The sequence below is a fragment of the Ptychodera flava genome, chromosome 16 (genome assembly GCF_041260155.1).
Source record: "Ptychodera flava strain L36383 chromosome 16, AS_Pfla_20210202, whole genome shotgun sequence".
Lineage (NCBI taxonomy): Eukaryota > Metazoa > Hemichordata > Enteropneusta > Ptychoderidae > Ptychodera > Ptychodera flava.
Genome location: NC_091943.1, coordinates 17,235,387 through 17,262,868, shown reverse-complemented (window position 1 = coordinate 17,262,868; position 27,482 = coordinate 17,235,387). Strand labels below are relative to the sequence as shown.

The 27,482-nt window shown below is 40.2% G+C and overlaps 1 protein-coding gene across 4 annotated transcripts in view; it reads left to right on the top strand.

Annotated features, from left to right (window-relative positions):
* LOC139114154 (LIM/homeobox protein Lhx3-like) overlaps positions 1 to 27,482 on the top strand; it is a 43,336-nt gene that overhangs the window by 871 nt on the left and 14,983 nt on the right. For 3 of the 4 annotated variants that reach the window (XM_070675717.1, XM_070675715.1, XM_070675716.1), the window contains exon 2: positions 26,175 to 26,210. The exons of the other annotated variant lie outside the window; for it this stretch is intronic. In XM_070675717.1, coding sequence (XP_070531818.1) covers positions 26,175 to 26,210 — 36 coding nt within the window. The remainder of the gene's footprint in view (positions 1 to 26,174; positions 26,211 to 27,482) is intronic. 4 annotated transcript variants of the gene reach the window in all.

Below are 27,482 nucleotides of genomic sequence, written 5' to 3'. Positions count from 1 at the left end.
ATTTGCTGTAAAGTGTAGTGACATGCGGCAGTTCTGTGCTTGAATTTCGATTCGCGAATATTGTACGTTTTTTTCATGCCTCCTGAGAGCGGTGCAGCATGTACGATGGATTTTTAGTGATTTGTCCACGGCGTGCCGGCCAGCCCGTCTATTTGCTTAGGTGAACAGCCGACATCCAACACCGGGCTTCACGGTAAGCTTGATTTTACAAGTTGAGACCTCAGCCCCGCGACGTTTTCCCCCCTCCGCTTCTGCACACATGCGGCGACCGACCCAAGCACAACGCGCGTTCAAAAACTTTTCGGCTTCAATTTTTCGTACAATCAATCGATCCTTACCGATGTCCAGTTCACTGGGCTAGGAGAAATCGAATCATTTCCTAGCGATTTAATGGCGTTTAGTTTTTTTACTATAAATATTTATATTCGTCCTTGCTGTATTGTGAGCACGTCTTGTATTCAATATTTTTATTAACATTTTGTAACCCCTTTTTTTCAGTGAACTGTCTCTGTCCCTCTTTCCCCTTGAGTTTTTCAAGCCCTTCAGAATTTGACTAAAAATATCCATGGTGAATGAATTTTTTACTGTTTGTTTTGAATTTAAATTCCAGCATCCTCTTTGAACTTTCGAACCACTTGTGAATTACGCACATCCACGGATGTTCCTGGTTAAGTGTTTGTCTATCGGTAGTTCTACAACACTGGGCAAATCATACATAAGCTTACATGTTTTCCTTCCTGTTTACCCGTTTTGACACTTCATGTAAATCATAGCCGTTGGTTCAAAGCAGACACCCATAACTAACCACTGGATGGTGGGAGATTTGAAACAGGCCTTCTAGTCGAAACACACACACCTTCTTTGAAAAAAAAAATCATGCAATTTTCGTGGTCGTCAAAGCATTCTGTTGGGGGTGCCTTTGTTTTCGGGTATTAGAATTGTCAGCCACGTCAAAATTTAATTATTTTTCTATTTTTCGAAAGTCGACACCTCGATTCATTGTTTCTAAACTGGTGACTTTGAGAATTTCTGACGACCCGATACACACAATGATCGCCGTAAAATTGTTAATTTGCCCCCGACAATGACGTTTTTACCTTCGCGCGCTTCTCGCGTTTCCCTGGGAAAACAATGCATCCCTTTGTACGTTTCAAACCATTTTAATGCAGATATTAATTTTCTCCTATTTTGGCGGGAAAGTATAGCCTTTCCCAATCAAGGGGTTGCACGGCGCGCCGTCGTGGTCCGCTACTGGGCTGTTGTTTTGTGTGTTGGCCCATAGGCTCAGCATCTGCCGTGACTTTCTAACTTTTTACGCGTGCGGTAGTACCAGGCATGAGACTTTCCGCATGCTTGGATCACGCTCACAGAATTTCTGGATTTTCTTTTCTCCTTTCGAATTATAATTTGCCATTATTTGAATTGTGAATGTGAAAATGTCGTCTATCCCAGCGTGTCCAAGGCGATGCTGCTGCTGTTGAAATTGACTTGTTTCAAATCTAGTACAGTACATTTATGAAGATAGCACAGTCGAGGTTTTGAAGATGCATCTCGTCTTGTCAAAATTAACCGGATACTCAATTTTCAAATTGTCGGAAAGAAAACCTGACAGTTAAACTGCTTTTAAAATGAATTCGAGCTCTTCTTTACAGCTTTTTGGTGCAATAATTATTTAACGTCATTGGCGGGAAACCGTCATCGATCTCCGGGATGCCCGCCGTGTTTTCGAAGGGGTAAAATGAAAAACCGATCAAATATCAACACACACCTCTCTGCAGTCGGTATAGCTGCAACGAAAATAGGACAGAGGCTACTTTACAAAGGATGGTCTCCTTAGTGGCTGACGAATTCGCGTTTTCTTTTCCTCTCAGCGGAAACGAAAACCATATTTCATGACTGAAACGACCCACGTAATTTTAGGATTGGAAAGTGACGGGAAACAGACAGGTAATGTCTTTTTTTTCTGAGGAAAACGCGAATAAAAATTGAAGCCTCTCTCTTCTCCCCCAAATTTCAAAGTTTTGATTGCTTACGTTGCCGGCAGGTATATTAGGATATTGCGGTACTCTCAAAACCTGTAAAAAGCAGTTAAGGAAAGCCAATAAGCTGATGCACCAAGCCGAGAAAACCATAGCTGATACGAGAGGTTAGGATAATGTCTGGTGCAGGGGTCCCCTTTCTCATGCAGGGCTTCCATTGTGTTGGCGGGCCACTGTTACGAAGACGCATTACAAACATTCACTTTCCAAGCGTTGTCCTACCGGTTTTCTTTTTCTTTTTTATCCCCTGGAATCGAATCGAATGGAATGTTGTCGCGATTGCCTGTGTTTGCCTTCGAACTGGTTTTGGGACGACAAAATTATCCTGTTAGTTTCAAACAGACGGTGAAGGAGGATCTGGTTTTGAAAGGTCCGTTGACATCACCATGTCAAAGGAAATGCCTTGTCAAACTAAAAACTTACCTTTACAGAAACTTTGAACCGTTTATTCAGAAAATGCTATAGACTACTTTGAACACCGATTAAGTTAACATAACTTATTTTTCCATTTTATTTTATGGGTTGACATTTTACATGGAATGGGAGACTCGGCGGCCGATTTTATTTTAAAAGCTGAGGAAAATTACCAGTCTTTTGCCAACTATATACTCATAGAGACGCATGAGGAGCCGACGGCAGAAATTTGAGCCGGCTCACTCGCGATAAGTTTTTCCAATTTGTTCGATAATTCGGTGTTCGCCCGAGGTGTATTCGTTGTTTGAAAAACAATGCAAACATTTCGCGCAGCCGGGTTTGAATACAAAAAAGAATATCATGGGGCGGCCACTGTCCGTTTGTAGACCGAGCGGAGCAGAACTCGCGACGACAGACGAAAGACGGATCGACGGTACCGGGGACATTTGGCAAGCACGCAACGAGAGCTCGCTTTTGTTGCTCCTCGTATCTTTAAACACAGGGTTAACTCGGACACTATGGGGGAAGATGTATATGATATTGGGGAAGGGCTTTTGTACACCGATGCTATCCCCTAACAGCCCCATGAATAGCGGGCCCACTTAACAATGCCTATAAAATTTAGACAGAAATTATGACGTTTTCATTAGGGTTGCCAGCTTACCGTATGTCTTTGACGTACCCCAAATTAACGTTAATTGTATGAAATACTACAGCTAATAATAAACCGTACACGGTGCAAGATGGCTATTTTGACGCAGGGCCATGAATTTCCAAGATTACTTTCTTGTTAGGGTCAACTTATTTCCACGCGAGACAGCATCAAGAAAATTTCGCAGTGTTTCTTTTTTCACTGAATGTTAGAATGAAATGTCCATTTATCATGTTATCCTGTTTATAACATAAGCAGGGCACAAAGAAAACCCCCGTTTTCACGAGAGATTTAGTCAGACGTCTTTCGTAATTTTGTTCTGGAAAGTTAGGGTTAAAATTCAACTGCACTGGCTCAGTTCATCGTGTTCCGAGTGTACCAGTCAGCACTTAGTGGTAAATTTAGGAAGTTTTCAGTTTGTGTAAATTGGTTGAAATCGACCACACTCTGCGCACACGCCGCAATGTTGTCGATCGCTGAATAGACTCTCGGACGAGTATAGTTTCTGTATGAAATAAGACACTATATATAGTACTAGATGCATGAAACTAAAGTAACGGATATAATTAGTTTTTACTTTGTACTTGAAGTAATTTGTATATATATATATATATATATATATATATATATATATATATATATATATATATATCATACCCAAAAATGAATGGAAAAAAACCATAAGAGCCATTTTTCGTCGGTCACTATAAAACCCGTCAACATTTCCAAAGATAGTATGATCTCGGAGAAACTGGCAGTCATGCATTGGTTTGCGTTGTGTTTTTGCGAGTGATACTCGTAGATTCTGTTTCTATACGAAAGTGTTGAACATTTAAATCATAAGTAAAACAGGAACTTGCAAATTTGATTAACATGCTAGATCTAATTTGCCTTTTATTTCCTTAATTTCATTAGAAATATAAAACCCTTGGCAGAAATAAAGAAATTATGACTTTGAGCCGCCAAGTGATTTACATATGTATAATGTGAATGCCTCGGAAGGCGGGAATTATGATGGATTTTCTCAAATTTTCCGGGATTAACTTCTTTCAATAGAGTGAAAAAAACGCTGTATGATGCTTTCCAGAAGCGCGAAATTTTACGTTCTTATCACAATAGTAAGGACATCTTCTTTTTTGTAACGAGAGTGAAACATACAATCTTAGAAATCCCCAATCTCTCTTCTCAGTGTCTTACATGTCCATTTCAGTTATATTTATGAATGGCCATCACTGTATAAGTACCAGAGACCGCGTCATCCGCAATATAGATCCATCTTTGAAGAACTTGGTTAATGAAATATTTTGTTTGATCAATTTTCAACAGGAAAAATATTATATAACTTACAATGTATATATATATATATATATATATATATATATATATATATATATATAAAATCGTCATTATCAGTACTATTACTATATATCGTTTAAATTGTTATCATAATCATAATCGATATTATAATTGTACTGCTATTGAAGTCTGAGAATCTGCAGTTGTTAGGAGTTAATGACACTGTATTGTGTTCGCATTTTATTCGCAGTTGGAAAAGAGGTAGATCGAACTGCATCTTTTACGAGACGCAGAAATATTTCAATTATAGAGATTACGTGCTTGTTGCGCTGAGGAGGTGAGCGATTGTGGGACTTGACGCTGCGTATACGATATCTCGAACGGGAGGTCGTGGTAATTTGGAAAATTGCTAGTGGAGGTTACGGGCAACACTGCAAGCTATGTATCTAGTCAGATTGCACTGGAGGCGCCGTTGTCATGGTGAAAACACTCGCGCCGGGAAACTGGTGCTCTGAAATATACATGAAACTTCCGCAGAGGAAGCAGGGTGAAAAAACACCAATTTCATGCTGTGTCGGACTCGTTTCCCGCCTGAACGCTGCGACCGAACGGGCATGTACGCACGGCAAACCAACGCCGTCCGAGGTACAGTTCAACGATTTGCTGTTCTAATAAAGACAGAGAAATTATTGCGCCTGACATTTCCGCGTCTAAGGTGCTGGCAAAATATTTCTACCGTGTTGATGACCGTTTTATATGAAAATAATTTTGTAGTTTACATGGCCAATATCAATATTTACCGCTTGAGATTAAATCTTTTGTCAGTGGCGCAATTATGCAGACCAAGTTGACAAAACTCGGATCAGGTTTCTCTGTGGGCTTGTCTTTACAATTCCGTTAAAATGTACACTACTCCTCCGTGTCTGATTTTGATAGTATGTTTGTGATGAAATAATTCGGTCCACAACAACAGATGGGAGCCCAGTAGACAGAACAATGAGCGCAGTAAGTGCAATACGATCGGGGAAATATTTCGACCCGGTCTATTAGATTAAGTTTGACTAATTTCTCTCTATTTTCCATTCACGTATATATCTCTATCGCTTCTATTTTATTAGGCGCATTATGTGATGAAAAAAACTGAATGGCTTTATTCTTCATCGCGATTGTATTATCGTACAACCCGGTTGACACGTTTCGTTCAGTCGAAGCTAACCCGTCGCCGGTTCTCTCTTTCATACCTGCGCCAAATATTCCCTCCACGACAAATTTGGCGTCTTCTCCAGCTCTTAAAGCATCGTTTCTTACACAAATGGGGAACCTGAAGATCGTAGGAAACGAAAACAAAGCAATAGTTTTCTTCTCGACTGAACGCTATAGGCTCGACATCGTCCGTTGTGGTGGACTTTTCAGGGTGAAGTCGCGTCGAAACTTTATTCAGAATTAGTCTTTCGCTGTGACTGGGCATAAATTTGAATGAATCAAGGGTGCTTACCGGGATTGATGACAATTTGTTTTAACGTTTCCCGTAAAACGTTGTTTCTGTCGTCGATCTCTGTTTCAGGACAACTGACTTCCCAATCGGGCTTGGATCTGGCTTCTCCACATCATAACCCTGAATCGTCTCCGCTACGGCCTGCAGTGTCGCACACCGTCCGCCGACGTTGAACTTCAACCCCCGATATCCAACTCTCGGCTCCTGCTCGATATATTCTTAATATACCTCTACTGTCATCCAAAAAACACCGAAAACTAGACCTCTTTCAGAGAAAGAGACAATGAAAATTACTAATCCCCCTCCCTTCATTTCAAAGAGTTCTTAAGTTGACAACCTAACAAGACTTAACGTCATATCATATGTCTACAGTACCGTGAAAAGTGGCCATTACAAGTTCTCATGAATCCATACATGAGGAAGGATATATATATATATATATATATATATATATATATAATATATATATAATCTATCTATAAACATTTCCATCCCTATCCATAATCCGAGTAATATCTGCATATATAAACAAATTGAGAGTTAGATCGTAAAACAATAGCAGAGTTCAGCCTACAGCAAATCTCACAGACAACACTATGATAACACCACTTCATAATAATGTAGTTTGACTGCTTTTAAAGGAAAGAACTTATAGAGAAAGAAATGGATAACATAAACTTTTGTTGATTGTGAAATTGACACTTTCGTTTTTGCAAATTTCGTATCCATGTTTGTGCCTCTTAGATTTAACCCAACAACCGTGCATCGAGTGTAGATCTTCGTTCTGGAGCGAAAACTGTAGGACTTAAAATATTAAAAAACAAAACAAAAAAACCTATCGACCTTTTTCTTTACAGTGTTTCCACGGGCACTTTGCAAATATACCTTTAATATTGTAAAGAGTTAATGTGTTCTTGGAGGAAAGTAGTTCCGGCATTTAAACAAAAGTATTAATGATTTCAATTGCTATGTAAACTTAACATACATTCCAGAATAAAACGCTTAGGCATAGGAATATGAGCGATAAATCCACACACACTGGCAAACAAATAATGAAAAACAATCCAGGCTGTGTGAACAGAGAAGTTAAATATTTTTTTGTGAATGTTTAAACCGCCAACTTCAATCGTATTTCGTCACACGAAAATCTCGTGTCGGTGTTGTCTTTTAATTACTTTGAGATCGGCGATATGACAAGCCTTTTGTCGGGGTGGGGGCCATCTGTTTTCTGCAGGCGACGAGTTAATTTACAAAGGGGACAGGGGGGACGGACAGAGGGCGGACAGATAGAAGATGGAACGACTGAATCCCCATCGAACGCGAATAATTGGAGTGAAGGTTCGGAGACGATCGGCGCAGATGCGCACACGGACAAAGAACTTGACAGGAAGTTGGAAAAAGAATTTGTGTTCTGATGATTTCTTGTAGTGCGTGTTTGGATTCACAGTCAATGGTTTTTATTATACTTTCTGTGTGATCGACAAAACTGAACCAAGGTCACGTGATGCCGACAGGAACATGAAATAAGCATTGTGTCATCTTGTGGTGAAAAGGAGAAAAGTGTGCGTTTTATAGCTTACTAGTCACGCTTTGTGCCACGTCAGTCGTTTTTGTTGGCGGTTACTTTTGTAACTTTGAAAAAAGTATTCTCTTGCCCTTATCCTTGAAATTTTTGCTTTTGGACATTTGTGCTTTTCTAAGTTTTTAAGCACTAAAGCAGGACAAAAGAAGCAATAGCTTAACTGTTGTTAATAAAAGTTAGTTTTAGTCGTCAGAATGAAACATTTCATCTGATTTCTACAAGCCTGATATCAGACTCGAGTTAATGTCTTTCATAGAAGCAAGAATCACCACTACAGTGTCAACTAAGCGACTTTAGCTTTGGCGTTTGTGCTTCACTTTTCAGAGATCATGAAGAAACGCGTCATGGTCGAACAAATTTTTTGCTGAACAATTTGTTTGACAGTTGGAGATATTTCCTGACTGAGGGAGTCGGTGCTTCGAAGTTAAGCTGACCTTGCGTGCATTTACCACAACTTTAAATAAGGCGGGCCATTTACTCCTGTTGTCATGGTAACACGTTCGAAATGCTGATGCGAGAACCGTCGAGGTACAAAAAACATCGAACCACAATGAAATTCGGCTTTCGTTCAGTTAAAAGTGACAATACCTAAAAGGGCATGACGAGGGCACTACGAAGTCTTTGTGCTCACTCCCTTTTCCGTTGATTGAAATGGAAGAAAAGTGTGGGTGAACGAAGTATATTAGCAGATCACAGTGCACAGCTATTTTCCCGCCAAATTTTGGAAAGCGCCAGGAAAAAAAATCAGAAAAATCGAGAAAGTTCTTATTATTCACCTTTGAAACCCATGGATCACCGGTATGTAAACCTAAAACCGACAAAAAATATGAGAGGGCCCGGAATAAAAAGCTAAAAAATTATGTCAAATGCAGGCGACACCTTTAAGTAAATTACTTGGCGGAACGACAAAATTTGTTGAAATTAAGAAGGCGCGAAAGCGAGTCTGTCCGTACTGCTGAAGCATTGAAGACAGAAACGGGAAGTGTACATCTTTACTGATCGGAGCAGCTGAAATTCCGTGCTAATCTCCATTCTCTTTCGCTTTCCACTTAATTATGAAAATTACATTACACCGTTTCCATGGAAATGTCAGTACCGAGAGTAACCGGATTAAATTATTAAAATAATAACAATAAAATTTAGTCATTTTGAAATTCACTCGAAAGCTTTCACGGCGTGTATCGTCTTTCTTAAAATACATCTGCCTACACAAGCAGACTGAGAAAAGCGAGTCTACTTTTGAATTAGTTCTTGTATTACTGCAATTTTGTTGTTATTTATCTGTTTAATGAGACGATACGTTACTTTCTATTGCCGAGAAATTGCCTACAGTTGTACGCGTATCATCAGTGAACATATTGTCTCTTTTGTGACTGTTTGCGGTTGTAGTTAAACTTGTTGGTTTATTTTCACTTAAACTAGGTAAAGAATACAAAGAAGGTTATTTGTCGGTCTTTATCTGAGAGAGAGAGAGACAGAGACAGAGAAAGAGAGAGAGACAGAGACAGACAGAGAGAGAAAGAGAGAGAAAGAGCGAGAGAGAGGGAGACAGAGACACAGGGACAGACAGATAGATAGACAGACTGACTGACTGACTGACAAACTGACTGACGGAGACAGACAGAGATGGACAGAGACATAAAAGCAGACAGCCAGCCACAATAATTACAACATTTTGGACTTAATGCTCTTGTTCGCGGTGACTCCTTCGCTTTTGTGTAACCAAGCTCTGTGGGTCGTTAAAAAGCATAAAATGACGTTGATTATGCAAGTAGGCAGTAAACAATACAAAGTCATTACCGACCAGTTTTCAACTGTTTCCTACGATTACAGCCAAGAATACCCTTCCTTCTGCCCTTTGTTCTCGTCTATACGGCCATCAAATTAACTCACCATTATCAATTATGGCCTGATTAAAAGATGTTTACAAAACACACGAGGCCCGGTGTACGGCATTATACCCTGCACTCCTATTCTGCTGGAGTGATCGATGAATCTTTCATGAGGGAGGCAATACAATTTCCAGAGAGCCTAGGACAATAAATGCCGCATATCACCCTGAAATAACCAGCAATTACTCTAATTGCAAGCTACAGGGCGAGAGGGACGCGAAGAGACCGAGAGAAACTGTACCATAATAAGCGAGAGTGAGAAAAGGATAGGAGAATAGGGGACCAGGGTATCCTGGGCATATGGATTGCATTTCATGTATATATTTATTCACTGACTTCGCTTCGCAAAAATGAATCTTTAAATATGTCTGTATGTATGTATGCCTGTATGTATGTATGTATGTATGTATGTATGTATGTATGTATGTATGTATGTATGTATGTATGTATGTATGTATGTATGTATGTATGTATGTATGTATGTATGTATGTATGTATGAATGTATGTATGTATGTATGTATGTATGTATGTATCTATCTATCTATCTATCTATCTATCTATCTATCTATCTATCTATCTATCTATCTATCTATCTATCTATCTATCTATTTATCTATCTATCTGTCTGTCTGTCTGTCTGTCTGTCTGTCTGTCTGTCTGTGTCTGTCTGTCTGTCTGTCTTACTATCTATCTATCTAGCTATCTATCTATCTATGTGCGGGCGGGAGGACGGACGGACGGACGGACGGATTGATGGATGGATGGATTGGTATATAGATGTCTGTCTGCCTATCTATCTGCATGCATACATGCATGCATGCATGCATGTATGTATGTATGGATGGATGGATATTTGTATGAATGGATGTATGTTTGTATGTAATATACGACACACTATTGTGTATGGGTGTATGTATAATTGTAGATATGGTATGCGTATATGCGAGTAAGCACTTCATTATATTATTTACATTTAAAGACAGCGTTTATTTGGTTTCAATCGCTCGGAATATGTATTTATTCGAAGAGACTGCAAATGGTGGAGATTCCGCGGTGGCAGTTGCATCTAAAAGAAGTCCCCAGGGCTGCGGAGCGGAGTCTAAGTCCATCATTGGTTTCTTCTACCTAATATTTCTGAATTCGATTCATCGATTCCATCATCTTATCTTTATATGGCTCTTTTCTCTCAATACACACCTGAGTCGGTTTTCCTCATCCGTTTCAGCCTCGTTTTCATCTCGGGTCAAAACTGGTATCTTTTGTACGGCTTTCTTCAATTTCCTCCTCGCGTACCATTTACTTCAGTCGTTTCAACGGCTTCTTTTTTCAGTCGGAGAGGTCATTTAGCGAGAGTTTTGCTCCACTCTGTGAATTCGGGCGAAGAAAGGCATCTTCGATTGATATTGTCTGTTAAGCTTTTTAGCTGCGCAGTGCTGGTTTTTTTTCATTGCATCTCTCGCTAGTTCTTGAAAGCTTCGCTCTGTAAACCGCCGCCGGGCGAACGACTTCCATAAAAGGAAAAAAGAGGAGACCCGTTCTCAGTGACGTAACTTGTTCACTTCAGAGCCAGCAACACGGGCCCATCCATCTACACAAAATGTCATACATTCATCTTTGTAAAGTACATTTTCTCAGACAACATTTCATTGATCATAAATCCGTGGAAATATTTTCGCTCTCAGGTACACGGCTAATGGTACATCGATAAATTATTCACAATTTTGATATTTTTAATACCATCCCCGGCAAGAATAACGTTTTAGCACTGAAGTTAAATGTATCTGTAATTGTGTTTTCTTTTTTTATGTCTGTAGCAAAGTAGGGGAAAATTGGCTGAAAGATGTGTTTATTTTAGAAGTGAAATTACTCCGAAGTATTTTTAGGGGAGGGGATAATTTCATTAAACGCCCATTTGAAAAGCTAACTATATTGATCCGAAGGGTGAATGCACCAGATATTCACGTCATGCTTCCAAAATATCGATCAAAACTCTTAATTTTTGACCTGGCCCTTTTCGCTATTCCGACTGTCTGTTTCGTGAGGGGAATTGGAAACCAAGCACGAAGCTGCAGTCGAAGACCGGGCATCATGGGAAATGTGACACGCCGTTTGCCCGTCGGCTTTACATGAGAACAATGTCGAGTGACCTAGTAAGGGGCGTTCTTGGAATCGAAATGCGAATGCACTCGGATGGTGTTTCCATGTATCTGTGTCGACTTTCCTCCTAACGTGGAGAAGCTCCACAACTTCTAAACGTAAAAGCAACTTCTCTGTTTTCTTATCGGGATATTAGGAAGCGATGTGTGTGTGTCTGTGTGCGTGTGTGTGTGTCTTTGAGTGTGAACATTTTCATAAACTGAAAGTTTACCTACCGCAAGACGGGTCAACACAAGCTTACGTTACCGCACAGTCGCTCGAGAGCTATTCAGCTCTGGGACTATTCGCCCCATATAGACGAGTATACAGAAGCGATTTAGCGATTTCTCGCTTCTGTATACTCGTCTATGGGGCGAATAGTCCCAGAGCTGAATAGCTCTCGAGCGACTGTGGTTACCGCGCCGATTTTTAGCAGTTCCGCGTTCGGAATAAGCGACATTTCTCCATGTTGTTATTTTCCGACTTGAGAAACTGAACGCCTGCCACAATAATGCCCTTCCGTTTCTTTCTCTCTACACAATGCATCGTCGTGTGTTCTCTGTAAAGATAGGCCCTTCCCACATAACTGTACTAGCAAGCCCTTTGACAAGAGAGATGACGTCACCAGTGACGTCATTTTACCGAAATTTGGAACAACTGAAGAAGAAAAAGAAAATCCCGAGGCTACAGCTTTTCAGAACTCTTCAGTCGTGCTCTTCTCAGCTATCAAAATAAAATTTAAATGTTTTGTGGACGACGTGACTTGTGACATTCCAGTCAAGTAGTTGCGTCGAGGGCTGTCAACATCAATATTGAACATTTTGAATTCTAATATGTCAGACTCGGTGTTGTTTCAAGTACTGTCGGAATTGTTATCGGAACCATATGGATCGCTTTTGTCCTCTCTGTCGAGAAACACCTACAACATATGCCAAATTGGGTCATGAAAATACTGAAATAAAAAAAACATACACCGTATCGCGTTACTTTGCAATACCACAATGTGACAGGTGATCGACATTGGCTCCGATTCATGTTAGGTGCAATCCGATTAGTCTAGTTTCTGGAATTTTTTTCGGAAGGATTTAATCAAAATCGATGTGCCATTCAGTTATGTCGTGTATTTCAGCTTACCAATTTTATTCACACTTGTCCCTCTAAAACGGATGCAAAAATTCGTAGAAACATCGGTATGTGTGTAGGCAGAGCACTTTTCTACAATTCCAAATACTTTCCGTCTCGTTATCACAACCATAATATGTATCCACACAAAATCTGCCATGGTGTCCTAAGCTGGAGCATTTATTTTCCCGTTTCTAAAAAAATAATCCATACCTCTCGGAAACAACGTTAAGTATTTGGTCATTTGATATTAAGTGCAGTTATTGATCGTCACATTAGGTTCCTACTTCTAAGCTTTCCGTTTATTATTCATTTCTTAATACCATTCAGCATGTTGCGAGCTGTTTCTGTCATTTGCCTCACACCTGAGATAAATTCTTTGTAAAATGACATTCTATGTCTCCCTTCGTGTGATTATAATAAATGCATAAAGGGAGTAGGGAGGTTTTCGCAACGTACGTAATTGAAAACAAAAACATAGGATGTCAAACAAACCCAACATCATATTGGCATTGTTATCAAAACTCTAAGTATCTAGTAGGCCTACACAATGTTAAAAACCATTTGCGTGGCTCGTTCAAGTTCACATACACTTCACTAGAGAAGCGCAACGAACAAAAAACTCGATAAGTGCCTCTTTTCAAGCACGGTGAATAAACTGTTCACGCCATGCGGCGCCAATCTGCTGGTCTCCCGTTGCGTGACGAGGTTGAGATCGTGAACGACGGCAAGTCACGAAGCAAATTCTCGTGAACGGTGACAAAATGTCAAAACGCATATGCATGATATGATAACAACGAATACGATATATTATCATAGGAAAATTACAAGGTGGCGATGTCAGATAGTGACCAGACCTCTCCTTGTGTTAAATGATCACAGCAATAGTGTTGTCGTGTTTTGAATTCAGATATCCATGACAACGCAGCCAAATGACATTGCTTGTTATGCTTGTTAAAGGGTGAAACGTACTTTAACGAAGCACGGTGTACCAATAACACTCTTTGAAGATATGTAAGGTGTCGCATTATCGGATATAGCAAACGTCGTAGCGAATGGATAAACAATGTGACAATGTAATTAGGTTGAGCAGCAAAATGAAATGATGACGTAACAGAATAAATACGTCACGACTGCTAACTTATGGAAAACACAGTGTAAAACTAAGCTGTTGAAAGTACGTACCCGACAGCACATACCAGAATACTGGCATTCGACACAATACGTTCGTGCTATAACGTCGGAGTAATATTGTGATAAATTTGGCAGCCAGTAACATCGGCAGCGTGTTGTGCCCTGCCGAACACTTCCAAACAAGTCACTCGATGATGAAGGGTTGCCTCAGTCTTTATGATCGCTACAGAGAAAACATGAAGCGTGAAACTCTGATTAACGCCTAAGTCTTGTTTTCTACTTGTTATATATATATATATATATATATATATATATATATATATATATATATATATATATATATATATATATATATATATATGATTGCCTGATGATTGCTTAGCGCATGAAACAGCCTGTAGAGTGACAATTACAAGTTCCTAGACTCTAAGTATATATATATATATATATATATATATATATATATATATATATATATATATATATATATATATATATACTACACATGTACATATACAGCATGTGCATATATCTCTTAGCTTAAATACATCAAGTACATTGTACTCGATGCGCATTGTATATATCAGGGTTAGTATTTACAAGTTTACTAGTGTAATCAACAAGCGTATAAGTTTACCTATGTTCATTTACATTTCTGCATGCTACATTGTGAAATATGATGAAAGGATTGGCTTGGCGTTTGTTGTCTCTTTAACATTCCAAATAGAGTTGAAAAAGTGAGGTTTTAAAAATCAATGGTAGAAAGAATGTGATGGGGTCAAGTGTACTGACTATTGTGTTCCATTTTCCCGAATATATATAATTCGCATTCCAGCTCTAAAGCAGGCGATATTGCCCCTTTTAGTATCGCTTCCAGTTGATCATTACACAAGACCACGCATCGAGTCGGCATCCCGGTCAGTGTCACATCCCCTGGCCGCGCCCCGCTTAATACCTGTATTTCCCATGCAATACTGGTAAGTACTACCCGGAGAGAGTTAGAATACTCTTTCTAATTAATGTAAAATTGTCTTCAAACTGTGTGTGTAGAAATTTCTACTGTCTCGGTGACATATCGCACTACCTCCCAGTCAAAAAAAAAACGTGTTGGGATACGCCTTCAAAGTTCACATGTGATGAACCTTCGCCTCGTCCATCGAAATGTTTTATTCCCTGCTCTCGCTTCTTTTGACCGATTTCAAGTCAGTCTCATAAAACGAGCTGAATTATTCATTTTCCTGTAGGCAATTCCTTTTATTAAATTGGGACTATCTGTGCATTCTAATGACTACCTGCGCATGATCCATCCATCCTGTGTCACACGTCACTTCCTGTTTTCATAGTTTTTGTGAAGAACAGTCTCATGATGAACAGAAAAGGCCATTAATTATGTATTTTTCTCGTTTTTAAAAAAACAAAAACAGTTTATAAACGTATCGATGCGATTAAGTGCGTTTGAGGGAGGTATTGCTGCAGTTATTGTGACATTCTATGATTTGGTATGAATTCGGTGTGACTTCGCCGAGAAACGCCGTGACATAATTCCAATTGTTATGCTAAACTCAACCGTCCATTCATGATTATGTTTCATAAAAGGGAGTCTTATAGCGAATCGACCAAAAGCGTAGAAACAGTTGCACTGTATTCAAGTCCCAATGTTTGGCATGGCTGGTCTACCGTGTGCATGTGTGGACGTACTTGGATTTTGAAAATGCTCATACGGGTTACGAAATTGTCAAACAGTTTTTTTTAACCAAAACAAAAAAAAGGAACAAAGCATACAGAACTTGGCAATTTCCCAATACAAGAGTGTAGACCCGGGCTACACATTCTCAACAGAAATCAAATATTGAAAAAAAACTACCTGTCTCGTGAATATGATTATCTATTCAGAGGTCTTTTTTGAACTTGCTATCTGTATAGAAAATTAAGCAAACATACGCGAACGGTCGTCATTTGAATATGTCACTTGATATTTTATCGAACAAGAGGAGAAATTCGCTTAATCTTTTCCAATGCGCACGGGAATCCCTTGAATGGCAAAGTCAATTCGGCGAAAATGGAATGGGGTTGTTGTACTGTTATTATTTTAGCTTATCGGCGTCGCAGTTTCTTCTTCTGTAGTTTCAGACCTTCCTCGTTAACCTTGGACGAGCGATAATGTGCCGCTATCTGTGTCACCCGATGACGTCACATATTTCCCTCCAAACTTCAGACAAAAGAAATCGTTCCTCTCCTATAGCCCTTATGTTCTGTATTTTCATCCTGAAAGAATTGAAGGGAAACTTTAAGACGGGACAATAATATTCCTACGTGTACGATGCTTTCGACAAAAATACCACTCTGTGACACTCTGTCGGGTATGGTTGCAACCTTTCGTGATCAGTGACAAAACCAATCTTTCAGAGCTGTGGCGGATATAACTTAAACTTGATGTTTTATTAATAAAATAGGGCAATCAGAGGCAGTTTCTTTTCGGGGCTGTAAGGTGACAGGCTAATAAGGTGCATAAACAGTGTAAAAGGGAAGAGTAATTGATATTGCAAAAATCTTCAAATTTCTACGGTCTGTATTTCCACAGATTTGTTCAAAACTTTAATGCTTTCAAGAAATCACCTCAAAGTATAGACGCTCAGGGCATAAAGGGAAATAAGGGTTTAAATGTTGGTGCAAAAACTATGCTTAAAGGGCTAGTACCTGTATCTTTTGATAATATTTTTCATTATTTTTAAAAATATTACTTCCTGTTCTACTATCCAAAGCATGTTAAACATCGAATATTTGGCCTGTCAACACAGCGTCTATATCTGGACGATAGTTCACTTGTCAGCAACTTCGATGCAGTCTACACACGTAGACTGGGCTAACAAACTTGTGTATCTCAACATGCTTTAAAAAGAACTAAACACAGCGTCTATATCTGGACGATAGTTCACTTGTCAGCAACTTCGATGCAGTCTACACACGTAGACTGACGCTGGGCTGACAAACTTGTGTATCTCAACATGCTTTAAAAAGAACTAATAACCGTAGTTGACATACAAAACAAAACAATATAAAATACAGCAACTGGCCTTTTAATTGTTTAAACGTTTACATTTTGCCGCCAAACACGTCAAAGTCAAGAAACAAGTAAATAAAATCGAAGACAGGGGAGAATTATGAGATGATATGCAAATAACGTCCAATGTTGCAAAACTAGGAAATGTATCCATTTCGCTAATAATTGGCTTTACAATTTTGCCGGTTCAATCTGAATGCGTTGCCATGTAATCCGGTTAGCTTTTCCTCAATAACTTTAAATTTCATAAAAATGCAAAAATCACCGATCCAATTAAGTGGGTCCACAAAAAACGAGCGACCTTTGCATGAAAGGCCATGGTCTAATGGATCTGAGATACGGCCGTGCATTGAGAGTAAATAGTTAACCATTCCTCGGTAAAGTCTTGATTCAAGCCAGCACGTAGTGTGTACCAAATCAGTTTACCAGTATATACTAAGGTGTTATTTGCTTTTGGCAGAACTTTCTCCGAATGCTGGCATTTTGAACACCTGTTTTTCAAAGTTTAAACACATTACATTTGGCAGCGGGGTGGGGGGGGGAGGGTCGCATACGAGCCGAGTTAGCAGGCCGGTACGCGAGAAAGTGTAGTGTCTAAACCCTTAACGTTGCTGGTTTGATTGTTGAACACTGCAGTAACATCCCCTTTTCTGACTGTATAATTTGTCATCCTAGGAAAACGAATGCAAGCAGCCAACAGCCAGGTCAAAATCTTGGCCGTCAGCTGCACGGTTAAAATACAAGCCAGTTTACGCCAGTTACACACAATTTCTATGTCGAACTAATATGGCATAGTCGTTCGTGATGTTTTTCTTTTGAACTGACTGGTATCTAGATTGCTGTATCAACATATTTATTAACTGTTGGCAACTAAACTTGGTCTGTGGTTTCAGTGACACACTGCTTCACTCCTCCTTGAACGAAATCACCTGGCAAAAATATCCGCGCCGAGTTAATAACTTTCGACTTCTAGTTAACTCAGAAACAGTTGGTGTCAGTGTTAAGCATTTAGGATGAGAAAGCATTTCGGTCAGAATAAGTTCCCTTTCCGTGTGATCCCTGTCCTTAAAACTCATCTTTTTGTTTCATTTATACACTTATCATGGGTCTCTTGTTGGTCACGGTGCCGATATCGAGTACGGTAAAGATTCCTGAGTGGTGCTGGTTTTATGCGAGGCAAGGGTAAATTAATTTGTTTGCTTGATTTTTACGTTTGCTTTTATAATTTGGCCCATATTGACGGAGGGTCAAAGAGCGCATGGTAAAAAGCAGATACACAATGCAGGATAAATTGAAGGCAAAGAACAAAAATAGAAACTCACAACTAATCTGTGAGAATGAGCTAAATTCCGGCTCATATTATCTTGAAATTGATTTATTTTCGCCGGCAAATTTCAAATTTTGGTGCTCTTGTAAGAACTCTATTCGAGTTGATTCATTTTTCACGAATTTTAAGTAAACTGAAAACATTTCACGTTTCTTTGGCTTAGATGAGACGTTGTTGACACTGCCTAGCGTTTTCAGATTGGAAGTAAGAGTTAATTTGAAGAAGCCATGCAGTTACCGTTGCCCGCATTCGAAGTCGTACAACTGCTCAATCAAAGACTCGCGTCTTTCCAATCCTTGAAATCGCGAGCATTCATGGGCCGTTCCCGCTTCAATTGGTTTCGCTCTCCCGCTATTCTGAGCTTGCTATCACGTAGACGGGGTAATTTTAGTGGGGAAAAACCCCCCGACTTCCTGACTTAAACGGCGGTAATTTTCCGTATCGACGGCGATCACCATATGGAGCTCGCCGATCTCAGAATTAGCGCACAGCCCAATTGTTGTCATTTCGTGTTGGTTCTGATTACAGACTCTTAGGGTGGATTGTTTTAGCCTATTATTATCGATCACGTGACATAATTTGAAGAGAGAGGAATGATTTGCTTCCATATTGTGGTCTCTTGTGGGGCTTTGATAGGATGAAATAAAGACGTCTCTTACTTCAAATTGAAAGTCCGTTACATCACTCGTCTACACAGACAAGATTAAAGCACAATGAAAACAATAGGTACAAGACAATCACTCGGTTGCTAAAAAGATACTCCAGGGGTTTGTGAAGCCTTCGGCCACAATGCCAGTTTTCTGTGCTGCTGAGTTGATGATGACATCATGATTTGGCCATCTCGATTCTAAAATATTTTGATAAAACATGGGGTATTGCGTTTCAGTGACAAGACTCGAAGGTAAGGCACGGCACTATAGTAAATTTCAACTGCGACGGTGTGTCAGTCAGGTCTCCACGACGGTTTTGAACGAACGATTTCTTATTGACCGAGTTCAACACTTGTCGTTTCATCCTATTCTTAGTTCAGTGAGTATACGTAACGTTAACTGCATGGCTTTTTTGGCAACCGACCGGCGAAAAGAACCTCTCCCTTTTCCTGCAGATGCAGGAATTCAGAGAAGCGTACGATATAGTCTCGTGTTTTGGTTTACCACAAGCCGGCCATATTGAGACGCGGAGACACGTTTGCCGCTACGTATACTCACGTAAAAAAATTACGCCGAATAGTTTATGGCAGCGCGCAAGCCTCCGTTACAATCCAGTAATTTCGACATCCAAACGCTTTTTTGTTGTGCTTTGAATCTCCAAACCAGCCAACCTCGCATCGTCTCTTGGAAACAACCCATTGACAACAGAATACACACAATGAGCATTTTTCGGGGTTTAATTTAAAGGATTTCAAGCCAATTCCTCAGGGAAATCATGAAGTGTGCCCAGGTTTCCGGCATTAAAAGCGATCAGTCTCGCAGGCGCACCTGATCAGAACCTTCCCCGAGCTCGTGTTTCAGTCACTCCTCACAATATAATAAGAGTCATAAACATAAAAGAAATGGTTTAAGCTGCGTTTTACAACCTGTCCGGTGTCCGCCATCTTTTTTTTTCTACGTGTAGTTCAAGATTCAGGCTTGAGTTACGCTTTGAAAACGTTTACTATTGGAGCACGGCTACTTGCGGAGTTGCTTTCCATCACATTTTGTTTGAAAACCCTGCACAAAAGATGCGACATGGAAATCGCCCATCTTGTGGCCTGAAGTTGGACTTGAACGAGGCCAGGGAGAAAAAAAAATGCAACCCATTCTTTTAATATGTGCATGACAGATGTATACGGACTGCTAGAGCTGTGTTTCTAATTGTTCGGAATCAAACTAGCAGCATGTGTTGGTCGATGCGTCCCTCTCTCTGTTCTTTTCACGCGCACGGCGATTTGAAAAGGCGACCGCGCCGTGCCCACCTGAGGTAGATCCTGACTCTACGTTCCTGCGCTATTGTAAAGGCTTCCTTCGCTCGATCGATCAAAAAAGTTCCTATTCGTTTCCTGACATCCTTGTGCGAGGTAAAGCAACCCGCCACTCAAAAGACGGTACTTTAATTTCCCGCTGGCTCCATTTCTTTCCCAGTCTGGTTTTTTTTTTTTCATTTTCTTTCTTTACCGAAAATATTCCATTGCATTCACTGGTAAATTGGATGTCAATTTTAGACACGCGGGGAGGGTGCACCGAAAACGGCGACCTCTTGTCAAAACTGTCTATCAGATAGCCTTTTGCAAATGTCCCTCCAGATTGACTTTTCAATTTGCTGTCAAAAGTCCCGCCGACGAGTACACTTATAATTCTATCCCAGCCCACATGATTCCATCTCGAAAGTACGTCAGTATAGATCGGAAACATCTGACCGAAAATTTACACATTTCTTCGCTTCTGTCCACTTTTTTTTTATTTCGCGTCTCTTTTTACAGAAGCAAAAAATAGAAAACAAAAGACATAAAGCGCGCACAAGAAGCATGAAATGGACATATTCAAAGTCGTGGCAATTATACGGCTAATAAGTCAAAGTAGTCCAAATTACGCGGTGTTGGTTTTATGTGCGACATAGAGCAGACTGTTACCCGGTGTTGAAAAGAGAGATTTAGTGTACACGCCACTGACTATCAGCTTTCTCTCCTTATCAGCAAAATCTATCACAGTCGACGAAGTTCCGTACGTCAGCGGCGGGTGAGGAATAACACAGCCCTGGACCTATACTACTTGTCAAAAAAAATAAAATAAACAATTTCGAGCGATTTTTTTTCTATCCGAGCAACAAGTTCGCCAACCGAAGATTACAGACGTGTACCAATTCCCTCCTGTGGTATCGTGTTTCTGAACAACACGATCACGTGTTCGCCGCGCCGATGACATCACGTTATTATATATTCATAACACTTCTCATATTGTTACACATGTTCACTTTTTTGGGGTGTCTTCATCTGTTCGTTTTTAACCCAGTCAGTCAAATACAAGACAGCGTAATTATCGTTTCCACGAACGGGAAGTGAGAAATTTGAATCAGGAAGCCGTGCTCGCGTTTACACCTTGGCTTCTGGAAAAAAAAACACGGAGTTGATTTTGTTGCAAGTACGGTTTTCCGGTTAATACATCGATACTCGGCTTAATCTATTCGAATTGGTTTGACCTCCTGACCCCCTCAATATTGCGTCAATGACTAATGCTAATACAAGTTGGGCGGATTTAAATATGAATGGAACTCCACCAAGAGGTAAAAAATCCACTATCGATACTCCCGAAATTTAGCTATAAATCTTTCTGCTTTCGAACTTTTACTTTTGTTCGGCTTTGAGAGGCAGCGTTTGTTTCTGGTCCACACGTAAACCACAAACCTAGCCCACACGTAACGCAATACCATTGATAATCTACCCGACAAAGTTAATCAGTCTCCTCTTGAAATAGAAAAATATCTTTAAATTCAACCTCAGTTTTTTTGGCGCCTAATTTATTACCCCTCCAAGACGAAAAGCGAAATGTCCTATGCCAAGCGTTTTAAAGATGCTTTCTAAATAGTTTGGTCGAAAGTTACCTGCTTCGTGTGGTTTATTGGCTTTATCAAAATGTAAAGTACATTGTGTATAAAAGTTTATTTCCTGCATGGGGACTGCTTGTCATAGTCTACCTTTTCATGAAAATACGGGCAAAATGTAAGATATGTAAACTTCCCCGAGAAGTTTCGTCCTTTTTCTCTGTTTCTCACACGAAATTTCATGCTTTGCTTCAAATGGCAGATGATGATGGTTATTGATGTTTTCCCATGGTTATCCTTGATATAATGGTCTATTGTTAATAATGAGATGGATGAGACTGTTTAAGAACTGTAAAATTACTTATCGTCTGCCGCGCGCGACAATTTTCGCGCCAAAAATAAATTGAATCGGCAATAGTGTTTCGAACAGACAGTATTACCCAAAAACATGAGAGAGAAGGGGGAAGGTTTTCGAAAATTGGAATGCTGTCGTTTCTCTTCAATTTTTTTTCAACATTTCCCGATGTGAAGATGACAGAAATGGCGGAAAAGTAACGATGCGTCAGTAGGCGAACAACAGATGGTGAAAAAAACAGTGAGCAAGCGTGTAACGAGTAATGAACAAATATAAAAGATAGCCATTGTTTTGCCACAATCTTTGTAATGTCAATAGCAATAGTAACATACGGCAAACTTATGCCAGAAAATCGCTCTCATTTCCACACTATTATTTTCTAGATCATCGTCCATATTCATAGTTTTTTACTGCACAATTTGAGTGCACGCGATGTTTCTTGTAGGTTAAGCATGTGTCTTACGAGAACCGGTCATTTTGAAAAGGTTTCTAACATTCTGAGGCATTGTCGTCACGCGTCTGGAAATTTTGTAGGTAAGACATAAACGACGACAAGTCCAGTATCTGAGCAAAGATATAAGCCATAAGGCCGCAATTCCCCCTTTCCAAATTATTCTACTGAAAACATTTCAATTCTCTTATTCCAATGCACTAAGAAGTCTTGGAGCGGGCGCATGCATGACGATGTTCGGATATTTTCCACGAGCCCCCCTGAAAATGAAAGACAATAATGATTTTATTTGGTTGTAACCAAGAAAAGATAATCGTTCTAACGTGATCAGAATTGACGGATAAAAAAGGACTCCTGAAAATTAATTTACAGCGTAAAACGCAATGTAGGCCTAATAGTGGCGCGCTTCAAGTCTCTTCCGCCGACCCCAGGAAGATGTTTTCGAAAACTTGGAGACTTGCAACAAAACCGACTCACAAAACATAAAGAGAGACGAGAGTTTACGACCGAAAGTGTAGCCCCAGCTTTGTTGCCGAAGCTTTGAAAATGGAGAAATATTCTAGAAAAGGTTTATTTCGTACTTAATAATCGCACTGCTCATTTTTCTTCGCTTTCGTTTGGTTGTGTCAAACGCGTAGCCTCTTTCTGACTGACAGTTTTAAAGCGAGTCGTTGAATGATGGCCGAGAATTGTTTCACCGCCTTTCAAAACTCAATTGACACGATTAATGTCTTTCTTCTCAAAGGAAATCTTTGAATTTCGTTGTGTCTATATTAGCTTCCTATCGATGTCACAGCTAACCGTTTGCGCCATGGCATTGAACAACGAACGCTTGTTAGTCAGGGTTTCACAATTGGCGCGGTATGTTCGTGTCTTCCGGAAGGGACAATACGTTATTATGAGTCGATTGTTACGGGTTTAGTCTATGCGTACACAGTGTCCACTAACTGTAAATGTGTTCTCGTTCTGACATTCTCGTTCAAAAAACCTCGCCGGACACCAGCAAACCAAAATCGCTCTGCGTTTCCTCCTCCTCCCCCCCCCCTCTAAAAAGAGGGGGAAAAAACATTTCTCACGTCAGCGAAGAATCTAATTAGGAAACGAATCGGTTGTCACAAACACGTATGATCCACTGAGTGAGGGGATGCTGACGAGGCCATATGCCTCGAATTTCAACCCCTGTCATGAATATTTCGCCGCAGAATTAGTCATGATACCACCCCGTATTAAACAGCGAATAATACGAAGTCACTTTAACGGCATTGACAATTATGGGTTGGCGCACGTGCGATCAGAAAAAGCCAGCAACGTTCGCCCAATACACCACTGTTGACTTCCTCTATGTCTCACTAATTTTGCCTTTTAGCGCCGCTATTTTTTTATAAGGGGGATACGGATTTGAATGATAAAAAGGGTGGGTGATCTATAAACCCTGGCTCTGGCAATCTAACGGAGCTGCCGAGTAACGTATACCGTCGAGAGTGCACGGGGAAGCACTGGGCTTGCTGCAGCTTAGAGTAAATTTACACGCGGTGCCGTATACTGTCGGCCTCTCCTTCACCCACGATGCCTTCGCTAGACAACTCTAACTGCAACTTTGGTAAGTTCGAGGTTATTTTCGTGTCTTTATGAGCAGAGAATAGACTCACCAAAGCTTTGTCGATGATGAATTCGTCTGCAATATTGGTTCTCTAAAGCTTTTGAGCGGGTGCGACGCAAGAGCCAATTCCAATTTCTGCCCTCGGACCGGGGTAAGGTATTTTGCCCCTTTCTTCGGGCTACTCGTTTTATCAGCGTATTTTGTGATCAAAATTCAACAAAACGAGTTAACACTCGCGTTTTTTCCTTATTCTAAGGACTTGACGAGACCTAAATCCCGCCCATAAAAACACGATAGGTGAAAATAGATCTATTTATGTAATGTGCAATTTGCGCTATGTCACTTCTATAAGATGCGATGAGTGTTACTCAGCTACATTTTGCAAATACAAGACTTTTTATAGCTAGTTTGGTCTTCACACAAAAGTCGTCCCACAATATTATGGTAGAACTTTTTTGCCTTTGGCGGTTTTCTCACAAAGTAATACGGCTTCCAACTGTTCACTGTACGGCGTGCTCCTCCCGTGTTATGGTCGCTGTCGAAAGAATCGTGCCGACGTGTGAATTGTTTGCGCTACTCCTTGGATTAACCAAATCGGGGATCTTTCGTGTGCCTTGCCTTTGTCAAAAGATAGATAATTAATGGCTATTCGGTGATAATAATAGACAATTGAAGACCAGGATTATAGATTAATTATTCACACTAATTACGCTCATTATCAAGCCATTACTCCCCCGAACGAGAAGTTTCTAATTGCCACGTGCACCGTGAAGGTTATTGTCGGCGCCATTTTGTAATTAAAATGTCTTTGTTTGTTTGTTTCCCCATTGTTTTCTTCACCAGCACTTGTTTGGTGTATTATGTGGTTGACCGCCTTTTGAGTGATTTATAGCACTCGTATGGGATTGTTTCACGCTCTATTTTCAGCGAGATTAATCATCCCGTATATTTCTCCCAATTTTTCTGTTTTTAATGTAAAGTGATACATCTTCAACATTATATAAAATTCAAAAAAAAAAGGTTCAAAGGTAATGAATTAATCTTGGTTGTAGAAAAAAATGTGTATTTTTATAGGTTATTTCAGCAGTCCTTCGTTGATGGGAAACTCTGCTTCACAATTTTCGTCGATGGCGCCTGTCGTTCGGTTGGGGGCAGCATGCACATCGAACACCGACTAAAACACAGCAGGTGGGCCTTGTTATCAATAAAAGAAATTAGAAAATTAAATTTATGATCTCGCAGCGCGTCAGGTCACCAATCGTATTGAGTCATGACGCGGAGCTACAGCGAGGTGACTGACTCCGTCCGACGGGAGGTAAATCGTTTGTCGGTTTTCTGAACAGTCGAAATTGCCCACATTGTGGCGAGTCAAATAGCGGGTCGTGGCGCTTCCTTCCCCGTCGCAAATGAGCAGCCGAAAATTGGAAGGAGAAGGGGGGAAAAACGGCACTTTCAAATGAGCGCAGTGGACAATTACGATTGTCTTGTCAGAACTACGGTCAAATTAGTCGTAAACGGATAATAATGAAGAGTTAATATATGACGTTACCCTCGGAATAATATACGATGAGACATCGCATCATGCTGAAAAGATCCGTTCTTTGTTTGAACTATGTCGCACTGAAGACTGCATCACTACAATACCGCCATTTCTGAACTTCGATTGCATTGAAATACCGCCCTTTCTGAACTTCTATTCTGCTGAAATGTAAAACTTACAAAATACTGGACTCAAAATCACATTCCACACATTTTCATGAAGCGCACAAGACGAATGTTTAGTTCTTTTGAAAATCATTCATTATCTTGCCATACATTTAATCAATTTTTCGCAGATTTGTGATGGTTTCATATTCTGGTTATACTTTGCGTTAACATTGTCGGCAACGTGTGCAGGTGTATTCTCAAGCTATAGCTTTGTTTTTTCCCTTGTTTAAGTTTTCAATAGAAGCTACAAACTATAAATGCCTTTTAGATAACGTTTGAGAACACTTTCCGATACGCTGGTATCACTGATTGGGTACGTTCTGTCCGCACAAAAATTATACGAGGATCAATATTTAAATCGTTCTGAAAGCCTGTTTGTTTTTATATCTTGCAGATAAAAAGAGAAAGTACGGAAAGTTCAAAACCAAAGGTAAATTGAGAATTTCTTTTTTCCAAAATAATTGTTACATACTCTATACCGCACCCAATGGTGACTTCTGAATGCACGGTAATTTTCAAACGCAGTGGATCAAACGTACCAGCAGACCAAAGCATGGAGACAATTTTTTGAATCCGTAGAAAATCCCAAATACGCCGAGTTAATGACACGTCCCGTCTTGATTGCTTCTTCTTCGTAAACCGCATTAGTAAGGCCTCCGGATTATGTGACGAGCACTGTGCCTGAAGTTCAAGGGTTTCATTTAATGAACTCGTCCGGCGAGAAGCCATACGCCGGCGCATCCCCTACTCGTTGGCTCTTTTGGTTGCTGCTTAAAACTGTCGCAAAGAGGTGTGATTGAAAAATTTTGCAGCATAAGTGCGTGACGAGGAAGCCGTGCAAGACACTCGTCATCCGCATCGACCTGCTATAGCCGCCACGCATGCATCAACAATCACAGTAACGACCTGCGTGGTCGGTACATATTTTTATATAATATCAGAAAGGCGATGCCTTTTCAAAGCGGCCAGAGTGTATATATCCCGCGATGATATGCACAGTCTTGCGAAGTGAAGCTTCCAAAACACAGGAACTGCACTGGTGCGTGCTACACGATGCTCTCCATGCATCGTGCATGCTATTCGGCTAAAAGTGCAAATCCAATCGGTTTGTTTCTCTTTGTCACAAAGCATCCACCGCTGTACAGATAATCAACAATTAGTAATATGCGATGCTGATGATCAATCAGTTATCAACAGACGTCCTTCAATCGGCACACAACGTCACGCCGCTAAACGAATTAGCGTTTAAGGCCGTCAAACAAACCCATATGTAACGGTACTCAAAGAGAAATATATTTTGATTCTAGTGATATCACGAGCACGCCAGGGGAAGGTTTCGAATAATGGCAAATACATACTGTACGTACAGGAGAGGAGAGCTGGTTGGAATGGAGGCTCCGTCGGTTTCGCGCTTCTCAGTGCTCGATATCAGCTGAACACTGTTAACGGACACTCTGGACCTGTTAGACTTTCTTCCGTCACCGTGACAACAAAGTGAAACGATTCACTTCATGATGTTGCCTCGGCTGATGTTGTCATAGGTGATGAGGTGACAAGGATCATGATGATGATGATGATGATGATGATGATGATGATGATGATGATGATGATGATGATGATGATGATGACGAAACTGATCAATCAAAACATACTTTTGTTCAATGGATAATGCATAATGTTACTAGTTCTTACCATAAGTTAT